This window comes from Calypte anna, chromosome 3 (genome assembly GCF_003957555.1).
Source record: "Calypte anna isolate BGI_N300 chromosome 3, bCalAnn1_v1.p, whole genome shotgun sequence".
Lineage (NCBI taxonomy): Eukaryota > Metazoa > Chordata > Aves > Apodiformes > Trochilidae > Calypte > Calypte anna.
In genome coordinates this window covers 78385766-78404290 of record NC_044246.1, presented here as the reverse complement: position 1 = coordinate 78404290, position 18525 = coordinate 78385766, and the positions used below count along the sequence as shown (strand labels likewise).

Sequence of the window (18525 nt, the reverse complement as noted above, 5' to 3'; positions counted from 1 at the left end):
TTTGAAAATCAAGAGAGCAGTCTATTCCTTCCCTTATTTCTCCTCCTAGTGGAAATAATCTGTGGTACCCCAAATAGTAGCTGGGGTACTATTCAATTACTATTCAAATTACTTGAATAAAACCAGGCAATGACAGTATTGTTACTAGGAAAAGAGACACTCCTGACAAAACAACATTACAGGCATGTTGGAAACCATAAATAAAAATTTTTTGCCCTACTGGTAAAAAAAAAAAAATAAAATCTGCTAACTTCATCCTGTAACTATTCAATAATTGTAGCATTAGTTCATGATGTGTATCGACTGAGAGTGGCTGAAGAGAGAAGGCAGACAAATTCTAAGAAGCAGACAAATTTTCTTTCATTCATTCCTGTCTAGTTACTCCTATAATCAGCTTTACTGAGGTAAATGTGAGTCTGGTGATTGTTTTAGAGTGTAGTGACTTACAAGACAATGGATTTTGATTACCATTTGACTTAAATAGCTCTCCACACAGGACAACAGATTGCTGAGAAAATTTAATTCAACAATGAAGAGATTCAAACATTGACTCTTACTGGACCATAAAATCATAGCAACACATTTTAATATTCATAAGAATAAACTTTTTTTCCAATATATTAAGCAAAATTCCTTGGGTGATGAAAACACACCATATCTCAAGAGTCATGGCATTCCCTTTGGGACTTCATGAATTTAGGAAAACTAAAGGCCACCAGTTTTATACTTCAGAACCATCAGTGACATGAATAACTATTCTTAAATCTTACTTGTTTCTGAGCAGAGAAGACTCTTGTAAACTGATTTGTTAGGGAATGTCCTGGCAGTGTCTGACAAAAGATACTGCAAAGTATACAAAGTATACGTGGCCAGGGGAATTTATTATCAACCAAAACTAGTTGGAGAGTCTATTAAATACATACTCTTGCATGTGCTAAAACCATCAGAGTAAGTTTATGACCACTCTCTTCCAGGTAATTTCAGTCATTAATGAATCATAGGAATTGCATCCTAGGTAAGAAAAGATGGAAAACCACGGTTCTGATTAATGTGCACATTTCCAATTACACAAGTACATTTCCATACATTTCCTTCTATAATTGCCAACGAGATTTAAACATTTGTCTCCTGCTTTTCAGTGTAGTACAGTTCAACTTGTTATTTCCAAGAACTGTAAATTCTTTCTCACACAAACATCTGGTGCAGGCATTAAACTTCTACTCAGAATTCCTATATTTGCTTTTCTGCTAAATATATCAACAGTAAAGTTGAGTATTTGCAAAATTTTACATAAGGACTTTTAGATGGAACATAAGAAAGAAAAACAAAACCAAAAACAGGCAGCAAACTCCCAAATAGGACAAGAAACATTCCTAAAGACTATGGTCATGCCTCAATATCCATTCAGGTACAGTTAACACAAAACTACTTAAAAAAAAAAAAAATAGCCTAGTGGTAGAATAGCCAATTTTCAAATGGAACAAGGATTAAAAAAAAATAAAAAAATAGCACAAAATTTGGTTTGGCTTGGTTTTTTTTAATTGAGCAAGCAATTCATGACTCTTGACAGCATCTTCAGTCAGTATTGATGTTTTAAACATAGCATGAAAAGAAGAAAATGACCACAGTTCACTGAAACCCATCTCTTTTTCCTCCTGGGAAAAGGTTTATGAGTGAGGTGGGGCAAATGAAAGAGATACTTGTTGAACAGAAACAAGGTACCAAAAAGCAGTTTCTTTCAAGAGCCCTACACAGATTGACTTCACCCTGGAATCTTGAAAGTAATGTACCATTGTTTCAATTTTAGTGTTTTAATTAATTGCTTAAAAACAAGAGGTCCAAAGAACAGACACATGTCTCTGTAAGACAGGTATAGAAGTATTTTTCTTCTGTCTCCAGGGTAACAAATAAGACTCTGAGTTCATCAGTAATAATTGTTCTGAAGTTGTACAGAGCTGTGTGTAGGAGATATATAAATAAGGCATGTATGAAGCAGCTTAATTTCTTTTACAGAGATTTTATTTCTAAAGCTAATTTCATATACTGTGAAACTACAGCCAGCCCCAGTTCACCACAGAAGGCTTCCAGGCTGATGCTGACCACATAAAAGGAATCCAGTTTCGTCCCTGAGGTACCCTACTATAAGGAGCTGTGCAAAAACTTCATCAGCAAGATAAAACACACAAGCTATTCTGAGCAGCACAGGGAGCTGGGAACCCCCAGTGCCTCCCAACTGTTGCATTTTTCTGAGGTAGGAGACATGACTCCTTGTTCCAACACACCCTGGACAACAGAGCTGGACCTCAGCAGAACAGGTAGATGCCAGTGCTAATGAGTGAGCGACCCATCTAGGAGCAGAAGAGATGCACATTCACTGTGTCCATGTGAAGTCGGGTGGAGATGGCTGTTGTCAAATCCCAAATAGGTAGATTAAGGAAAAAATATGTTCCTCATCTTCATTTCTGAATAAGAGGCAAGGTTTCTATTCCCTTGAAGCTGTAAGTACTATGGCTTCGATGGAAGTTTTCAATGGGAAACATTTTTCCATTTTGTTTTGTCAGGTAGTAGAGAACAGTACATTTCAAAATATTAAGAGCTAGTGACTTCACAAACTGAACACAGTCTCATAGAGTTTACTTATAATACACATCTGGATGCTTGAAATGACTTGCAAGGAACCTGCATAAAAAGGACAACTGGAGCAACTCAACATGAATTAACAATCTGCACATCAAAAGGCAATGTATCCGCAACACCATGTCCATACAATGTCCATGCACCTCAAGAGCCTCAGTGCTAAGGACTCAAAAAACTGCTAAGAAGAAAGTGCTTGCTCCACAGATCAGCAGCAACTATCACAGATTTTGCAACATGAGAGCAACATGTTACCTGCACCACAGTGGAACACAGGATCCTCACGAGCTTTTTGGTGGCAGCCAGATAGGGATGCAAGACCATGTCAGCAGAAGATGTAAAGGCAGGCCTTGGAGCAAATTATTTAAACTAAATTCTTAAAAAGAAAGAATTCTTAAAAAAAGAATTTGTGCTCCAACCTTAGCAGCCATGCCTTGAGGCTCCTTCTAGATATTTCCAGAATCACAGAATTATCAGAGTTGGAAGGGACCTGTAGAGATTATGCAGTCCAACTCTCCCACTGAACAAAGCAGGATCAACTAGAGAACATTACACAGGACTGCATCCAGGCAGGTTTTTAATATCTCCAGAGAAGGGGCCTACAACCTCCCTGGACAGCCTGTTCCAGTGCCTTGTCACTCTCATTATTAGAGAAGTTTGTTTTTTCTTATGTTTAAATGGAACTTTCTATGTTCCAGTTTGTGCCCATTGCCCCTCGTCCCATCACTGGGAACTACTGAGAAGAGTCTGGGTCCATCTTTCCTGCACCCACCCTTTAGATACTTGAAGACATTAAAAAGACTTCTCCTCAGCCTTCTCTTCTCCAGCTTAGAGTCCCAGCTCTCTCAGCCTTTCCTCGTAAGAGAGATGCTCCAATCTGCCAGTCATCTTTGTTGCCCTAAGGCTTCTTCCAAAAGACTGTGTGTCTGACAGCTGAGTGCAGACTTCTCAGCTGCTCTCAAAATAGTGCGGGAGAGGAGAAAAATTAACAAGGTGAGTTCAAGAGGCTTCTTTGAATTGTAGTTCTTTGATTTAATTTATATTGTAACTAATATTTCCTTTTATTTTACCTCTCATATCCTAAGTTATTTTTCCTTTTGATGCACCTATCAACTTGAAGTTTCAGCTCCAAAAGCCTACCCAAATTGCACAGCTTTAGGCAACCGAATTCAGGCAGAAAAGCTCATGTCTTTGCTGATTCCCACAGCTTCCAGTGCTTTATAATTAGAAACATTTCAAACAATAGGACTCAACAGTTACAGCAAGTAATTCTGCTGCTGTTTTTCTTCCTTTACATCTCATATAGAGATAATTATCTCTTTTCCAAATTTCAAAGGTTTTTTAAGTTATTTAATTTGCGGTGCAAAATGCTGGAACTGCTTTTGAAGACAAGGTGTTAAGTGTAATCCACAGCTACTTCTCTCTTTGTTCACTTTTGGAAGGTGTTTCTCCCAGCCTTTTGTCCTCCTTGACAGATCCTGACAGCTTTATAGGTGAGGATGGCAAAGGGAGAGTTGTGTAAAATACTACAGATGCATTGATGGCTGTCTGTACAAACACTTTTTGACAGTTAGGAAGGTTACCTACAACAAATTTCAAAATGTTTTTATACTGAAGGTATTTAAGCATTCTCCTGGAACCAAAATTCATACAGTTTGCCACTCTTTCCAGATGACAGCCCTGCAATTAATGGTAATTTTATTTTAAACGTATAATCTTGGTATTTCAATCACCACTTGAGTAAACAGTAATGATTAAAACTGAAGCATGAAGTGTCCCTTGGAGATATCTAATACACAGAACATGAAGAATTACTTATACAGTTTCCACTACAAATTCTGAATTCTACATATTTTTTTCCATCTTATTTCCAAATTGAGTCTAAAGAAAACCAAACCTCTAAAAAGTATTTTTCAATAAATCTGTATAAATTTTCTAGTTACTACAGACAACATTTTTTCCTTTTTGCATAGAAATATGGAAACTACCACAATTATCCCATAATAATTGGCTTATACAATTTTTAAACTCTTTGAATCTGTTTGATTAAAGCAATGGCTGCTGATAGGAAAAAGTCAATATTGTGGTGAAAGCAAGATATAAAGCATCTAATAAAAAGCCATCTGTTCCAGCTATCTACTCAAGAGAAAAGATGCCACTTGCAAATTATGTGCACATATTCCACCCTTCCTGAATGATTTATAATAGCACTCTGAACTTGAAACATCACAGATATATCAGGATATCTTCTCTCATTTCTGATGTGAAACCTCTCACTTTAGATTTGTCAGGTTCCTCCAATCAACAAGTAATCCCTTTTTGGATAATTCTGGCCTACAATTATAGTTATTATTTTTATTATTTATTAACTTCTCATTCAGGTAGAGGAGGGGAACACTGTAAACAGTGGATATCATCAACCAAGAAGTCCTTAATGAATGCCTGCTCAAGTTTTCTTTGTTCTGCATCCTGTAATCATACAAAAACATAAAAGAGCAACACCTGCATAACTCTATTCCTCATACCACAAAATGCTATGCATGCTCACATCCTTTCAAAACACTGGTCAGTGACACCCCTGATTAAAACCTAAGTATCACACCACGGTTGTACTGAAATAAAAATCACCCTCCTATTAGAGGAAAGAGGCTCTAGTACTAGAAAAGCTTCAGGAAGGGAAGACTTCCCTCTGAGTGTTTTCTGACCCAAATACAGGCATATCTGCCTACTTCCCCTTAGTCTGGTAATAATATCATAGAATAGAATCATAAAATCATAGTATCATAGAATTATAGAATTACAGAACCATCCAGGTTGGAAAGGACCTCTGAGATCATCAAGTCCAACCCTTAATCCACTACCACTGTGGTTACCAGACCACGGCACTAAGTGCCACATCAGTCTCTTAAAAACCTCCAGGGACAGAGAATCCACCACCTCCCTGGGCAGCCCATTCCTACGCCTGATCACCTCTCTGTAAAGAATTTCTTCCTAATATCTAACATAAACCTCCCTTGTCAGAGTTTAAGACCATGCCCTCTTGGCTTACTGATAGCTGATATTTGTTTGATTTTTACATTCTGGGGTAATTGCTTAATACACACTGAGTGGGATTAATTTTAAAATAAGACAAATGTTTATGTCTTGCAGCAAGACGAAACTCTTTTAGGGCACAGTGCTTCAAGGTCCAACCAGGTGTTCCAGCAGAGACTCACGAATAGTGCTCTGAGTCTATAGCCCTCAGGATTGACTAGCCTGGATCAGTGCTATTGCTCCAAGACCAACTGAACTCTCTGCAAAACATGCTCAGGACTGAGCTGAGCCTGTGAGTTTGAGCCTTACCTTTTATTGGCCCCCTAATCCTGCTCATGCGCAGTGGGGACCCACCCTAATCAGGCACAGGTGGGCTTAACAGAGCCTCGTGCCCACTACCTGGCAATTAGTGGCACCTGGTTGCCTCATTTCACTACAATGTCTTTCTACAGGTGTAGCAGATGTCTAGGCTGTCACTTTGTTAAAGTGAACTCAAATAGGTACCCTGGTACTAGTCAGTATTCTTTAGGCTGGATTATAGGGATATGATCTTCACTTACAATAATGGTAGTGTAGTGGACACTAAATTGCTACTTGTAAGTCTCAAACAATTCCCCATCATGTCTGCTCCAAGTTACACTAAAAGACAGAATGAAAATCAAAAAAACAACAGAATTCATCATTTCTGGAATGTCTTGTGAAGGCAGACTAGGGATATTTCAGCTGAATGAGGGAACAAGATGATGTATTGAACAATGCAGAATGATGAATACTGACAAAATGCAATTCAGTCCTATTGGCTGTTTGTGCTGGAATAAACTATTTCCTGAAGTCTTCACTCCTTTGCTGATTTATTTTTAAAACAGAAATTTGCAAATGTCTGGAGAGTTATAGAGAACTTCTGAAGCAGACCAACCTAATTAATCTAGGTGCACAAGAAAGAATAAAAAAATTTATTGGTCAATACTTTTTGAATAGTTTTTGATATAACTTTATAGCAAGAGGAACAGTGTTTTTCTCATATTTTCTATAAATTTATTTTAATCTGCTTTTTTTAACAGTTTTTAAATGTCCTATACTCAGTAATAGACTAGAACTTTCATGCATGAGCAAGAACTTTTTCAAATGCTTTAGATTGCCGTCATACCACAAAAAACAATCACAAAAGTCTCCGAAGTACTCTTCAAAATATAATAAAACTAACCAATATTTTTAAAATTAAAATATTTTTAATATTTAATCAAATAAATTTTTAAATTTATAAACCCAGTATAATATTACACTATGCCAAAATGTTGTAGGAAAGATGAAAGATATTTTAAACTTACCCTATTGATGTTGCCGTTTCTTAAAATAATCTGAATCAGACTTTTATTAAATTCTTCCAGCTTCTTGAAACATTTCTTCAGAACATGATTGGATAATTGAGTATCAGTTATTAAACTGATCAAAACATGAACTGCCTCAGTAAGAAAAGCTGAAACTGGAAATTTAGGACTGTTGTAAAAAATAGTCAATCCATCAAGCAACTGAGACACTGATTTGCATACAGTGGAAGAATCGTTGTCAAGCACTGTGAAGTCTGCTTGTAGAATTCCTCCCTTTGACAGTTTTCTTATTTCAAGCAGATGCTGCAAAAACTGCACTGGAGTAGTCAGAGATCCCTCCTTGCCAGTACAGCAAAGATTTAAGGGAGGAACTGTTTCCAACCAACACTTAGAAGTGTTGACATTTTGCTCAGATTGGCAAAAATCAGAAGCTGTGCCTAAAGAATCAAATGCAAAGTCATTAGAGACATCACATCCAGAGTCTTCTAGCTGGCTTGAGTAACTCACAGGGTTTATACATTCCTGATCCAGAACAGTCTCAGCAGAGGCATCTGGTTTCCCTGAAACACAAATGTGAAAGTTACATTTGTGTAATACTTAAATACATGCTTCTGGAAGGTATCATGTATCTTTTCTCCTTTTGCTTCCATGCAAGAAGCATGTAATACATATCTACGTTTGCTTCCCAAGAATTTCCCATGACTAGAACCTAGCTCTGGAAGAAGATGACATTTTAAAATTAAAATAAAAACTTTCTGAAGATAGTGCCTATTTGTGAAAAAGAAGTTTTATGCTCATAGCAATATGAATGGTAATTCTGAGTTTAAAATCCACGATGGCTTTTCACAAGTGGATATCACACAAAACATTTAATTGGAGATCTATACTCCCATTAATTCCCAGGGAAAGAAATGCATGTAAATTTTTGGTCCCCCAAACATCATCATCTTTTTTTTCAGGAGAACTTGGATTGCTTTTAAAAGAAAATGAATCTCTGGTACCATAACTGCCTCAAATAAGATCATCTCCTTATTTGTTCTCTTATTTGTACCTAACCCAGGTCAGGTTGGGCTGAATATTACACTTGAGTTTTTTACTATTTAACCAAGAAAAACATTCAGAATGAAGAATTTCTCCAGTTGCTACCTATCTCATAGCATATTCTTCAAAGACACACAAACTACATCACAGAAGGCATGCACTGTGTTCACACGGCTAAATTTTTTCATACACCATTTCAGAATCTCTTTCATCCTATTTTGCACATGAGATACATTTAAGTCAGCACCTCTGGGCATAAACTCAGTTCTAGGTGACAAGAGACTCCCTCTGTGATACATGCTACCCATGCCAAAAGATTACAGTCAAAACAAGGAAGAAACATTAGAGCAGTGAAGTGGAAGACCAACCAACACAAACATCTCATTGCCACAAGGCAAGGCTAGAACCCCATATGACCAACTTCTGGCTGTGCCCTACTTATTGGGGCACAGCCACAAATTGCTTCTTTCACTCATAAAAAATATGCATATACTTTTCAGATTTTCCACAAGGATACAAAACAATGCCATACTTCTGTGTTTGTATTCTTAAATGAGTAACAAAATTTTATAGGTGGTTTGGCCTAATGGGAAACATATGTAACATTTCATGCTAAGTTAAAGAAGTAATTTTTTACACTAAAAACATCACTAGGCAGCAATCTACAGGATTCTAAAAAAGAACAAAAAACAACACAGTACTTATAAAAGTTTATACAGAATTCATTAACTACATATTTCAAATTGAATTCTAACAGTCTCTGAAAACATATCAGATCATCCAGTGAGGGTACTACTACCAAGATTAGAACTGGAAACACGGTTTATTTTTTTTTTTATTGTGGAGTTTCATTCCTTTAACATTCAGACATACTCAAAATTGAACAGGCTTTGTAACAATTAGCTCACAATAGAAGGGTTAATTGGAGGAAAATCAACCACATTTCCAGGAAGGAGGAAAAGCAGGGCTTGTAAGGCCAGCGTTTTATATAATACCAGTGTTCCCAAATGCCCTGCATACTCAAATTTGGAAAGTAAGCAAAGCAGCAAAGCATACTTCCCATGGCCTGACTAGCAAAACCAGGCATCAATCTTTCATGTCCTCTCCCCTCAGGGTTTTGAGTGAAAGACATTCCAGAGAAAAAAAAAAGAAAGTTGATTTTGGTGCTGTTTAAAGAAAAGCCTTAACAGGCTCTCACAGGGAATCCATCTACTGTGAGTTTCACTGTGTGGATATTTTGTTCCTGTTTCTAAACCCATGGGACAATATGAAAATTGCTCATGTGTATGTAGTGCCAGGAGTCAAAAGAAATAAAGCATGAATTACATGCAAAAAACATAAATATGTTCACTGATTCTCTTCTTGAGGGAAAAAAAAAGTAAAATTGCAGAGGTGAAAGAAAAGAGATGGAGAAGAAAAGAATACACAAATTTAAATAGGAACCAAACTTAAGACATCCCCAAATAAAAGAGGTAGTATACACAATGGAATATTCCTACCAGTAGGAGACAACATTGCACTTATGCTTAGGTTTCTGTTCACTGAGACATCAAGCTCCTGTCTCATGACCAGATTTCCAGAAAACCCTGCCATATTAAGTTCCCAATAGCAGCAAACTTCCATCTTAAGGAAAAATACAAAATGCTTTAAAAATGTTCAGTTATTGATATCTTCTAATTATTTCAGGGAGTGGTGGAAGTTATATTTTAAAAATAATAAATAAATCATGCACAACAAAACACTCTGAATTTCCTTCAAATTGTCTAGGAACAGATTATAACTTATTTCTTTAAAGAAGGTAAATGAATGATTTTATACTTACCTATAATTCAAATGAGAAAGCACTCTTGAATTTCACACCACATGTTTATCAAGTGCAAAAGGAAAAAAAAAATCAGGAACAACATAAAGCCTGCCTCACACTAACAACCATCTTTGAGTAGAAATTTCAAGAAAATTTGACTATAAATATACTGGAACAAGAAATACGAAAATTTAGTACGAATGTTAATCTAACAAAAAAAAAAAATCACAATGTGTAGTGAAATGAGGCAACCAGGTGCCACTATTTGCCAGGTAGTGGGCATGAGCCTATGTGTTTGAGCCTCACCTTTTATTGGCCCCCTAAGCCTGCTCATGCACAGTTGGGGCCCACCCTAATCAGGCACAGGTGGACTTAACACAAGCTCACGTCCACTCCCTGGCAATTAGTGGCACCTGGTTGCCTCATTTCACAACAACGCCTTTATAAAGTTAATGAAATCTCTGGTTTTGAGCAACTTTACACCCTCTTTAAACATGTTGCATCATATTCAGGATATATTTAAATCCTTGAGTGTTATTTAGGACTTCATCTCCTGACCACAGGAAGATCCCAGGTTGAAAATCAGAACTGTGTGGTCCCCAAACAAAGCAAGATATGGTCACAAGAACAGCTTTGGGGAGCAAAGGCTGAAGAAGTGATATTCTTGTACATATGTGCACCACTGCAGAAAGTGTCTGTCCTGAAAACCAGCAGTCACTCAAGAGACAAGACTGAGTAACATATCATGTCTAGTATGTAAGCAAGGTTTGTAGGCACTTCTGTGAAGCACAAGAACTCAAATGTACATAATGCTGTTGGATCACAGAACACAGAGGCTGTTATGAGAGGAATGAGATGCAAGCAAGTCATGATTAGAGAGTGAGTGGTTTCCAGCTAATCCTGAGGAAGGAGAGTCTGGCAAACACCAAAGTTCATCCCACCTCCCAAGCAAATTCTGTCACCTCTGAGTAATCATCTTCATATAGGCACTAAGACTCAGTTCAGGAATAAGAAAGGGAGGAGGACCCATTTGCTTCATAAGGATAGGAAAATACATTCTGTCTCTTCAGAAGCTGTTGTCAGCAGCATGGTCATAAGGATTCTCAGAACAGTCTCAGCCTCTTCTCTTGTGAAGAGACAAGGGAAGGACCCAGTTTCTGGTCCTACCCAACATGAAGAGGGCAACATTTGTAATATCCATGAAATGAGAGCAAGGGTGGTGGAAGATGCTTTCTCAGACTACTGTGGTACTGGAAGTCAGAGACTAGACTGTGTTAGAATGACAAAGCCCACAGGATATATGTAGTTCAAAATTTAAAAACTGAAGAAGGGTCCTCAACTGATGAAATTGTTGTGGAATCATAAAATGGCCTTCAAGGCTTTTGAAAAACTTAATGCACCTGCAGTTACACCACTAATAAAGAATGCAGAACAGAAAACAGGCTTGAGGGTGGCATATACAAGAAACAAAGTGAAGAGATGATTTGAATTTTGTAAAGTAAAAATTAGGTTTCAAGATTTATACATTGTTATTATCTTGCTTTGTGTATAAACACAGGGGTTATCACTTGAAAATCAAAACCAATTATGCTAGACATGTAAAGCTCTCTTAAAACTCAGTTACAATTGACAGGCTTAGTTCCACTTCTGACAATTAAACATGACACAACCCAAGTTCAGTCAGTAATTTCTAAAAGAGGATTAAAATATGTGAAATTTTTATTTTTTTCCTCTTGTGTTTACCTCTCCTCTTCTGCAACTTTCAGAACAGTTTTTTTATTCTTCATTGATTGGTTTGTTCCTAATACACTTTCCATAAATAATCAATCAGGTTTATTCTCTTCTTATTAAAATAAATAACCAACCTTGTCACACACATAAACTGTTTTCTTTGCTTCTTTTTCATGTGTAAGACTGTTTCTATTCTGCTGTTTTCACTACTAACCAAGATGGCTGGTTGAGAAAAAAATCTCCCCCCGTGAACTTCTGTTTTCAGTACGTGATTGTTGTCCTGATCTGTAATCCAGCCAAACTTACAAGTAAAGATACGTTGTCTCACATATTTGAACATTTTAAAATAATAATTAAAAATACTAAAAAGCTTTCAGGTTTCTCCAAATGAAGACATTTTTGAAGCTGTGTATACTACATTTTGCTTTTCCATTTCCATGACCTTTTTACAACTGGCTTGGAAAAGAAAGCTCTTGTGTTTAAAGCTAAGGTTTCTCATAATTATGTATTTTGTTCCATTTAGGAATGCTCTCATGAAACTTCTTCCTGAGACATACAGGGAATTTCTAAATAGCAAACCTTTTCTTTTGCTAGGTGTCATGACTTTAGCCACTGACTAGGTGACAGATGATCTCTGTTATTTCCCCACTACCCTCCCAGAGGAGGATAAAAAGGAGACTTTAAGGTTTGGCAAAAAGCTAGCATAGGCTTAATGAAGTACTAATAGTGCTGGTGAAATACAAATATATACAAATATAAACAACTATCTAGATAGTGAAACCACACTCCTCAGTTGGTAATTGCTTCCCTACCAGAAAAGTCCCAAAAGGGACGCAGCAGCAGGCAGAGATGCCCAAGTCCAGTGACATTTCACAATAGCCTTGAAGCATCTGAGCTGGTCCTACTTGGGAAGGCAGGAGAACGGAATATGTTCTGATGAACAGTGCTCTTCTCAGTAAGGAAACTAGATGCAGAAACAGAAGCAGAGGGAGCAATGCCAGACAAATGTACCCAAACCCAGGACCAGAGAGAAGCCAGAAGAAGGGTCTCTGAGGAGCTATTTTATACTGATCCCCCCAGGCAGAAGAGCTGTGACTGGCCCATGTGGGTCACAGACCAACCCTCTCCTCCTCACACGCAGACACAGCCACAGCCCAGCAGTGCCTGGGGGTTCTTGGCCATCTCAGAGCCATATAAGCACAAGCACTTTTTTGGTCCTGGTCCTCCCAAACCAGGACACTGGTTGGGTTCCTTATGCAGAATCCTGGAAATAAAAGGATGCTTCTTGGGTCCCTTTGCCTCAAGTGTGTGCTTGCACCAGCTGTAGCAATGCCAGCTGATAAGACAGCCAGTATCTGCTTTCAAAGGAAGAAAGTTTCCACAAACAAAACAGATCTGTTATCCATGGAAGGAGCAGTATTCTGAGATTTCACGGAATCATTACACCCCAGCTGGTTCTTTTTCCAAATTGCAAATTAACTTATTTAATTATCCTAAAAAGGCCTCAGCTTTCATGAAGTTCCCCATTGTGTCACCACAATTACAGACAACAGATTTATCTCATCATCATACTCCGAGAGCCATATTCCCAGAAATCTGTGCTAAACACATTTTAACTCAATTTCTGTCATCTTACATATCACCTCTGAATTCCCTGCTCCCCTCCTAAAAAAAGTAAAATATTCTTTAGGTTGTGAGACATTACTTGAAGTGCTGCCAACTTGCATTAGTACCACCAGTTGAAGCATGTGAGCATACTGGTAAACCTAAGATGTCAAATGACAGTTCATTTTTGAAGTACTGACTGTCTGACACCATCATGCCTTAGAGAAGATGCTGAGATGACTGGGATGCCCTTGGTTGTATGGACTGAAGGCCACCTTTTGGGGAAGGGAGGGCAGAGGGAGAAAGAATTTATTTGTGCAGAAACATCACATCCCTAAGCACCAGACAAAAATAATCAGATCTCTTTTCCGTGGTGACATCAAGCCAAGTGTTGACTGCTGCCCAGTGGAGAATCCTCTCACCTTGGAAAAAGGAAGGTAGAAAAGAAAGAAGCAAAAGATACTCCTCAGAGGCTGACAGTTCCTCTGCAACTTCTGTTCTGCATACCTTGCACCCCGCCAAGTACCAGGGGGGAAAAAGTGGTGACAAGACACAGCAATTTATAATAGCAGCTCATTAAAACACACTGACCTGAAGAGAAAGCTTTTACATAAACATACCACAGTAACCTGGAACTTCCAGTCTATATTCCTCCACCATACTATTATGCCACAAGAACTAAAATTTTTGCTCACTGCTATTCTGGGCAGTTTTAAACATTTCACACCACTTCATCTTCTTTCTAGGAAGGAAAGTAATTTCATCTAATAGATTAATATGCTTTTATCATTATTATTGAGTGTGATTTCAACTGCTGCTCCCTCCATTAATGAGGAAGTTTCCTTTAATGAGGCTGCAGATAACATATTCACTAGGGATACTGCATATGTTTTTCATCTGGTCTTTCTGAATTCATCTGATTGGCTTCTCCTTCACAATGAGCTTAAAAAACCCAACTATCATAATTATGCTTCTTTTACTGTAAGCAAGCAGAAGAAACATCACAGGTGCTCCCTGCTGAATAAGAAACACCCATACCATGAGTAAGGGGAATCAGAAAGGGGAGAAGTGGCTGAATTCTGTGGCCCAAACCAAGGCTTCTGATAAACTGTAGTTTTATATTGTTTATAATCAGTTTTACTTCAGCTGATGCACAGGATGGTTCCAATCCTATATGGTTCTGCTCTTGCTAAAGTCTGAACTTCCAGCAAGAAGAAAAGAGACTAAGAAGGAGACTAAGAAGTCTTCAGTCATACTAATATACAAAGGAAATTGCTCCCTTTTTCCACATATAAAACTAAATGTCTCAAGAAACACACCAAGGAGTGAAGCATGAGAAATAATAATCTTCTTGTCTCTGTCTCTGATTCCCTAAAGAGATACAAGTTTTTTCAAAAGTCTTGACACAGGAAAGAGAATTTAGGGTATAGTATCCTGAAAAACAAACACAGCTTCAGGACACAGAAAAAAATTAGACATTCACATGAATCACATTATGACTCAGAGTTCAGAATTTCCCTAAGTTCACAGACACAGTATGGCTGGCAGCCATATTCTGCTGTGGATGCTAAGAACAAAGGAGAGGACTCCAAGGGATGGCAGATGAGGTTCTACTGTAGATGATCTATAAAAGGAAGAATAAAGTAGTTCTAAAAATAGGAGAGGGAGTGGGATCTGATTATTTTTAATTTTTTTTTAATTATAGCAGCCAGCAGTTCACTAAATTCCCATCTAATAAGAAGGGAATAAAATGAAACAAGATTGAAGGTGAAACTAAGGAAGAGAGAATACAATCCCAGTACAAATTTTGCTAAAAATGTACTCTGGATAACTGATTTGGAACCCTGAAAGAGTATCAGCCTAGAGCAACAAAGACAATACTAATCTATTCTGTAAATTGTCATTCCTAAAATACATGCTTGGCAAAAAGGGGTAGAGTATTGTATTTATGCCTTCTTAGGCTGGAGTAACAGCTGCAGGCTTTTCAAATCTCTTTAATAGAGACTGCCAAGAAACAGTATGATTGTTGATTTGATGAGCTGATAACAGCTAAGGAATCTGCCTTACAGTACAGGTGCTTGAATCCATGATCTATCAGTTCATCAATGCTTTGTAAAACCTTTTGTCTTTTCACAGAGCTCCAAAGGAAAGTGAAAACAGAATGCTCAGATATTTTATATTCTTATGCTTTGAGTAATAGATTTCTCTCCTCTTCCCTGTGAAATTTGAATCTGAATCAAAGGAAGGCAAGAAACTTTCATTAACATGAGATTTGATTTTTTTCCTACCCAAGGGCATGGTTGTCAGGACAATATTGGCAAGCTCAAAAATAATGAACAATTATGAAAAGATTTGCTTCTCCTCCTCCTTGGATGGCTGATGTACAGCCAAAAGTACCACTATGTAAAAGGAATACCAGTGTCCTTGAATTCAGAAGGGCAGCTGCAAATGAAGTCAAATAAGGAACTTTCGGACACTATAGAGTTAGTGAACATACACCACAGCAATTTATCAACAGTATGTTAAACCATAACAGTCCATACTACCAAACAGTTCACCTATAGCAAAGCAAATTCCTCCACTTCAATGAGGAAACCTAAACTGTTTTAGTATCTCAGAGGACACAGAAATAGTTGGGTGGAGCAAAAATAATTTAGGTTCTTAAGAAATGGATACCCTGTTCTTTCTTCTTCGTGTGCTTGTGCATCCATACTGCGTGCAACTTTCTGTGGAGAAGGGAAACAGGCACCACAGCTTCAAAGAGCTCCCAAATTTCTCATATCAGGGAAATAAAAACTCCATGGGCAGTCTCTAATCATACAGTGTCTGATTGAGTATCAGTATCTAATTCTTACTGAATTGGGTGGATTTTGTGAATCCATAGAGCTCTTAAACAGAAGACAAGAAAGCCAAAGAAAAGCTGAGGGTTTTAATTCTTTAAAGAGGGTTTTTTTTGCTTTGAGAAGAATACCAACTCCAAAAAAAGGCTGGAGAAATGAGTGAGGGCAGAAAAGGGTCAATCTGTCAATTACCAGCCTTAAGAACAATCACAGTGATCCTCAGCCCTAAAGAGAACTTCCATGGTGTGAGATTACATTGTAAACTTGGGCAATATACCCATCAACAAGAAATCATAACAATGGCTTGATAGCTCTACAGTAGCTTTCAGGTGAATTGGGTGGAATACCACTTATACCACTTTTCCTCTCAACTTAGATTGAATCTCCTTGTGCACTCCTACCTCAACAGGAGCCACTCTTTGGTTTCTAATCTTCATGGGCCCAAAAAATCTCAAAACTGGCACACACAACAGAGGACATTTTTTTCCCAGAGCAGAAGTTGTCAGTGATAAACTGCCCTCTATTTCAGGTACACTTTGCTTCTACAACCATCTCCCTTTAAATGTCAGCCCATAGGTGCTCTGCTTTTAATAAACATCAGAAACTTGATCTTCACAAGAGTGTGGAAATCTCATAAACAGATATTCCATCATCTTTCCTTACGAAAAAGCAAGAGGTTGAGCATTTGTCTCTAATGTAATTGTAACCATGAACCCTCCCTCAGCTGTTATATTTAGCTGATGAAGAACATCCTCTTTCAGAAACAATATATGGATCAAATCCATTATCAAAAGAGTTCACATTATACCAAGTTTTAAGAAGGAGGAAAAAACAAACAAACCACAAACCAGTCAAAAGCAAGAAATATCACAAAACATGGCCATTTCACAGTTAAGACTCCAAGAGCTCAAAAGTGTCCTTTCAATATTAAGGAAAACCTACATAAAGAAACAGAAATGATGATACAGTTCAGATCTTCCACACATATTTGCTCTCTTACACCAAAGTGGTTAAGAGAAACTGAAGGGGAAGTGTACACCTTACTCCTCTTAGACAGCTTGTGAGGCAGGTAGGGAGGATCTGAACTCCCACAGATATTTCAAACATCAAAAGGTTTTCTGTCTAATAGATTTATCAACAGTGTGATTATAAATACACATAAATATTTGAACCTAAAAGCAGCTACACAGTAATCCTTCAAATTCGAAGGGTGTTGGTTGTGTACCCTGGACAAACTGAAGGAATATAGAAGGACTATAGATACCACATACTCGTCTCTGCTATTTGTGATTCCATTAGCTAAACACAGACTGAAATTAAAGTTTGGCTTCACTAAAAAATTACTTGGGCAGCTTCCTCAGGTATGTTTGAACAAGCTGCTGAGACCGTAAAAACTAAAAAGATCTATGAAGAGCAGCTTACTGAATTAATTTGGGAATCATGGGACTTTTTCCAAGCCAGTCAGCCTACTGCTAGCAGAGAGAAGAGGGATCCCTTGTAGACAATTCCCCATATCACAGAATCATAGAATGGTTTGGGTTGGAAAAGACCTTAAAGATCATCTGGTTCCAACCTCCCTGCATGGGTGGGACACCTCCCATTAGATCAGGTTGCTCAAAGCCCCATCCAACCTCTCCTTGAACAACTCCAGGGAGGGGACAGCCACAATTCCTCTAGGCAACCTGTGCCAGTGTCTCATTACCCTCACACTAAAGAATTTCTTCCTAGCATCTAATCTACATCTACCCTCTTTGAGGATAAAACTGTTGCCCACTGTGCTATGATCCATATTAATGACTACTGCAGTGGGTTAAGTAAGCCATAAACTGTAGAACTGTAGAATAAGTGTGATATTTCCCTGTACAGATAATGAAGAAAGCAAAGAAAATTTAGTGCAGAACTAGACATCTAACATTAGACAAGATTTATCACATTTTAGGTCTGTGAGCAAACTTCATTATGACAAGGGCAATGAAAATTAACATCCTTTGGAAGGAGTGTTACTCTCCAAGGCCAGTTGCTTTTCTTTGCCTATCTTGCAGCAACAAGAGCTTATTCTGGCACGTGTGATATCAATATTGCTCAGTTCAACAGCTTAGGGTAAAGAATCTTTAAAAAGTTAGACTTGGAGCACAGAAGTTGCAGATTAATTGATTTCATTTCTAGTGTTTGTTATGTTCTGTTTCATCCACAGCTAGAATATCCTCTCCAGACACAAAATGTTAATAAATCTCTCCTAAACATGCAATCAGTTCTTCTCAACAATCAGACATTATAAACAGCAGCTTGAAAGTTTCTTTTAAATAAGCTTTCTGTTTTCTGCAACCAAATACACAAACAGTAACTAAGTATAAGCATTCATTTAATCACTTCAAGAGAGAGAGAGAGAGAGAGAGAGAGAGAGAGAGAGAGGACTATTAAAAAAATTAAAATAAAACATTAAAACTTCTAGCTAAAATCTAACACATCCTCTTCTGAGTCAAAGTTAGATTTCAGGAATCTTTTCACA

At 37.7% G+C, this 18525-nt stretch overlaps 1 protein-coding gene across 1 annotated transcript in view; it reads right to left on the bottom strand.

Annotated features, from left to right (window-relative positions):
* Positions 1 to 18525, bottom strand: part of MEI4 (meiotic double-stranded break formation protein 4) — a 61934-nt gene that overhangs the window by 31196 nt on the left and 12213 nt on the right. Inside the window, exon 3 of the mRNA XM_030448353.1 lies at positions 6996 to 7555. Coding sequence (XP_030304213.1) covers positions 6996 to 7555 — 560 coding nt within the window. The remainder of the gene's footprint in view (positions 1 to 6995; positions 7556 to 18525) is intronic.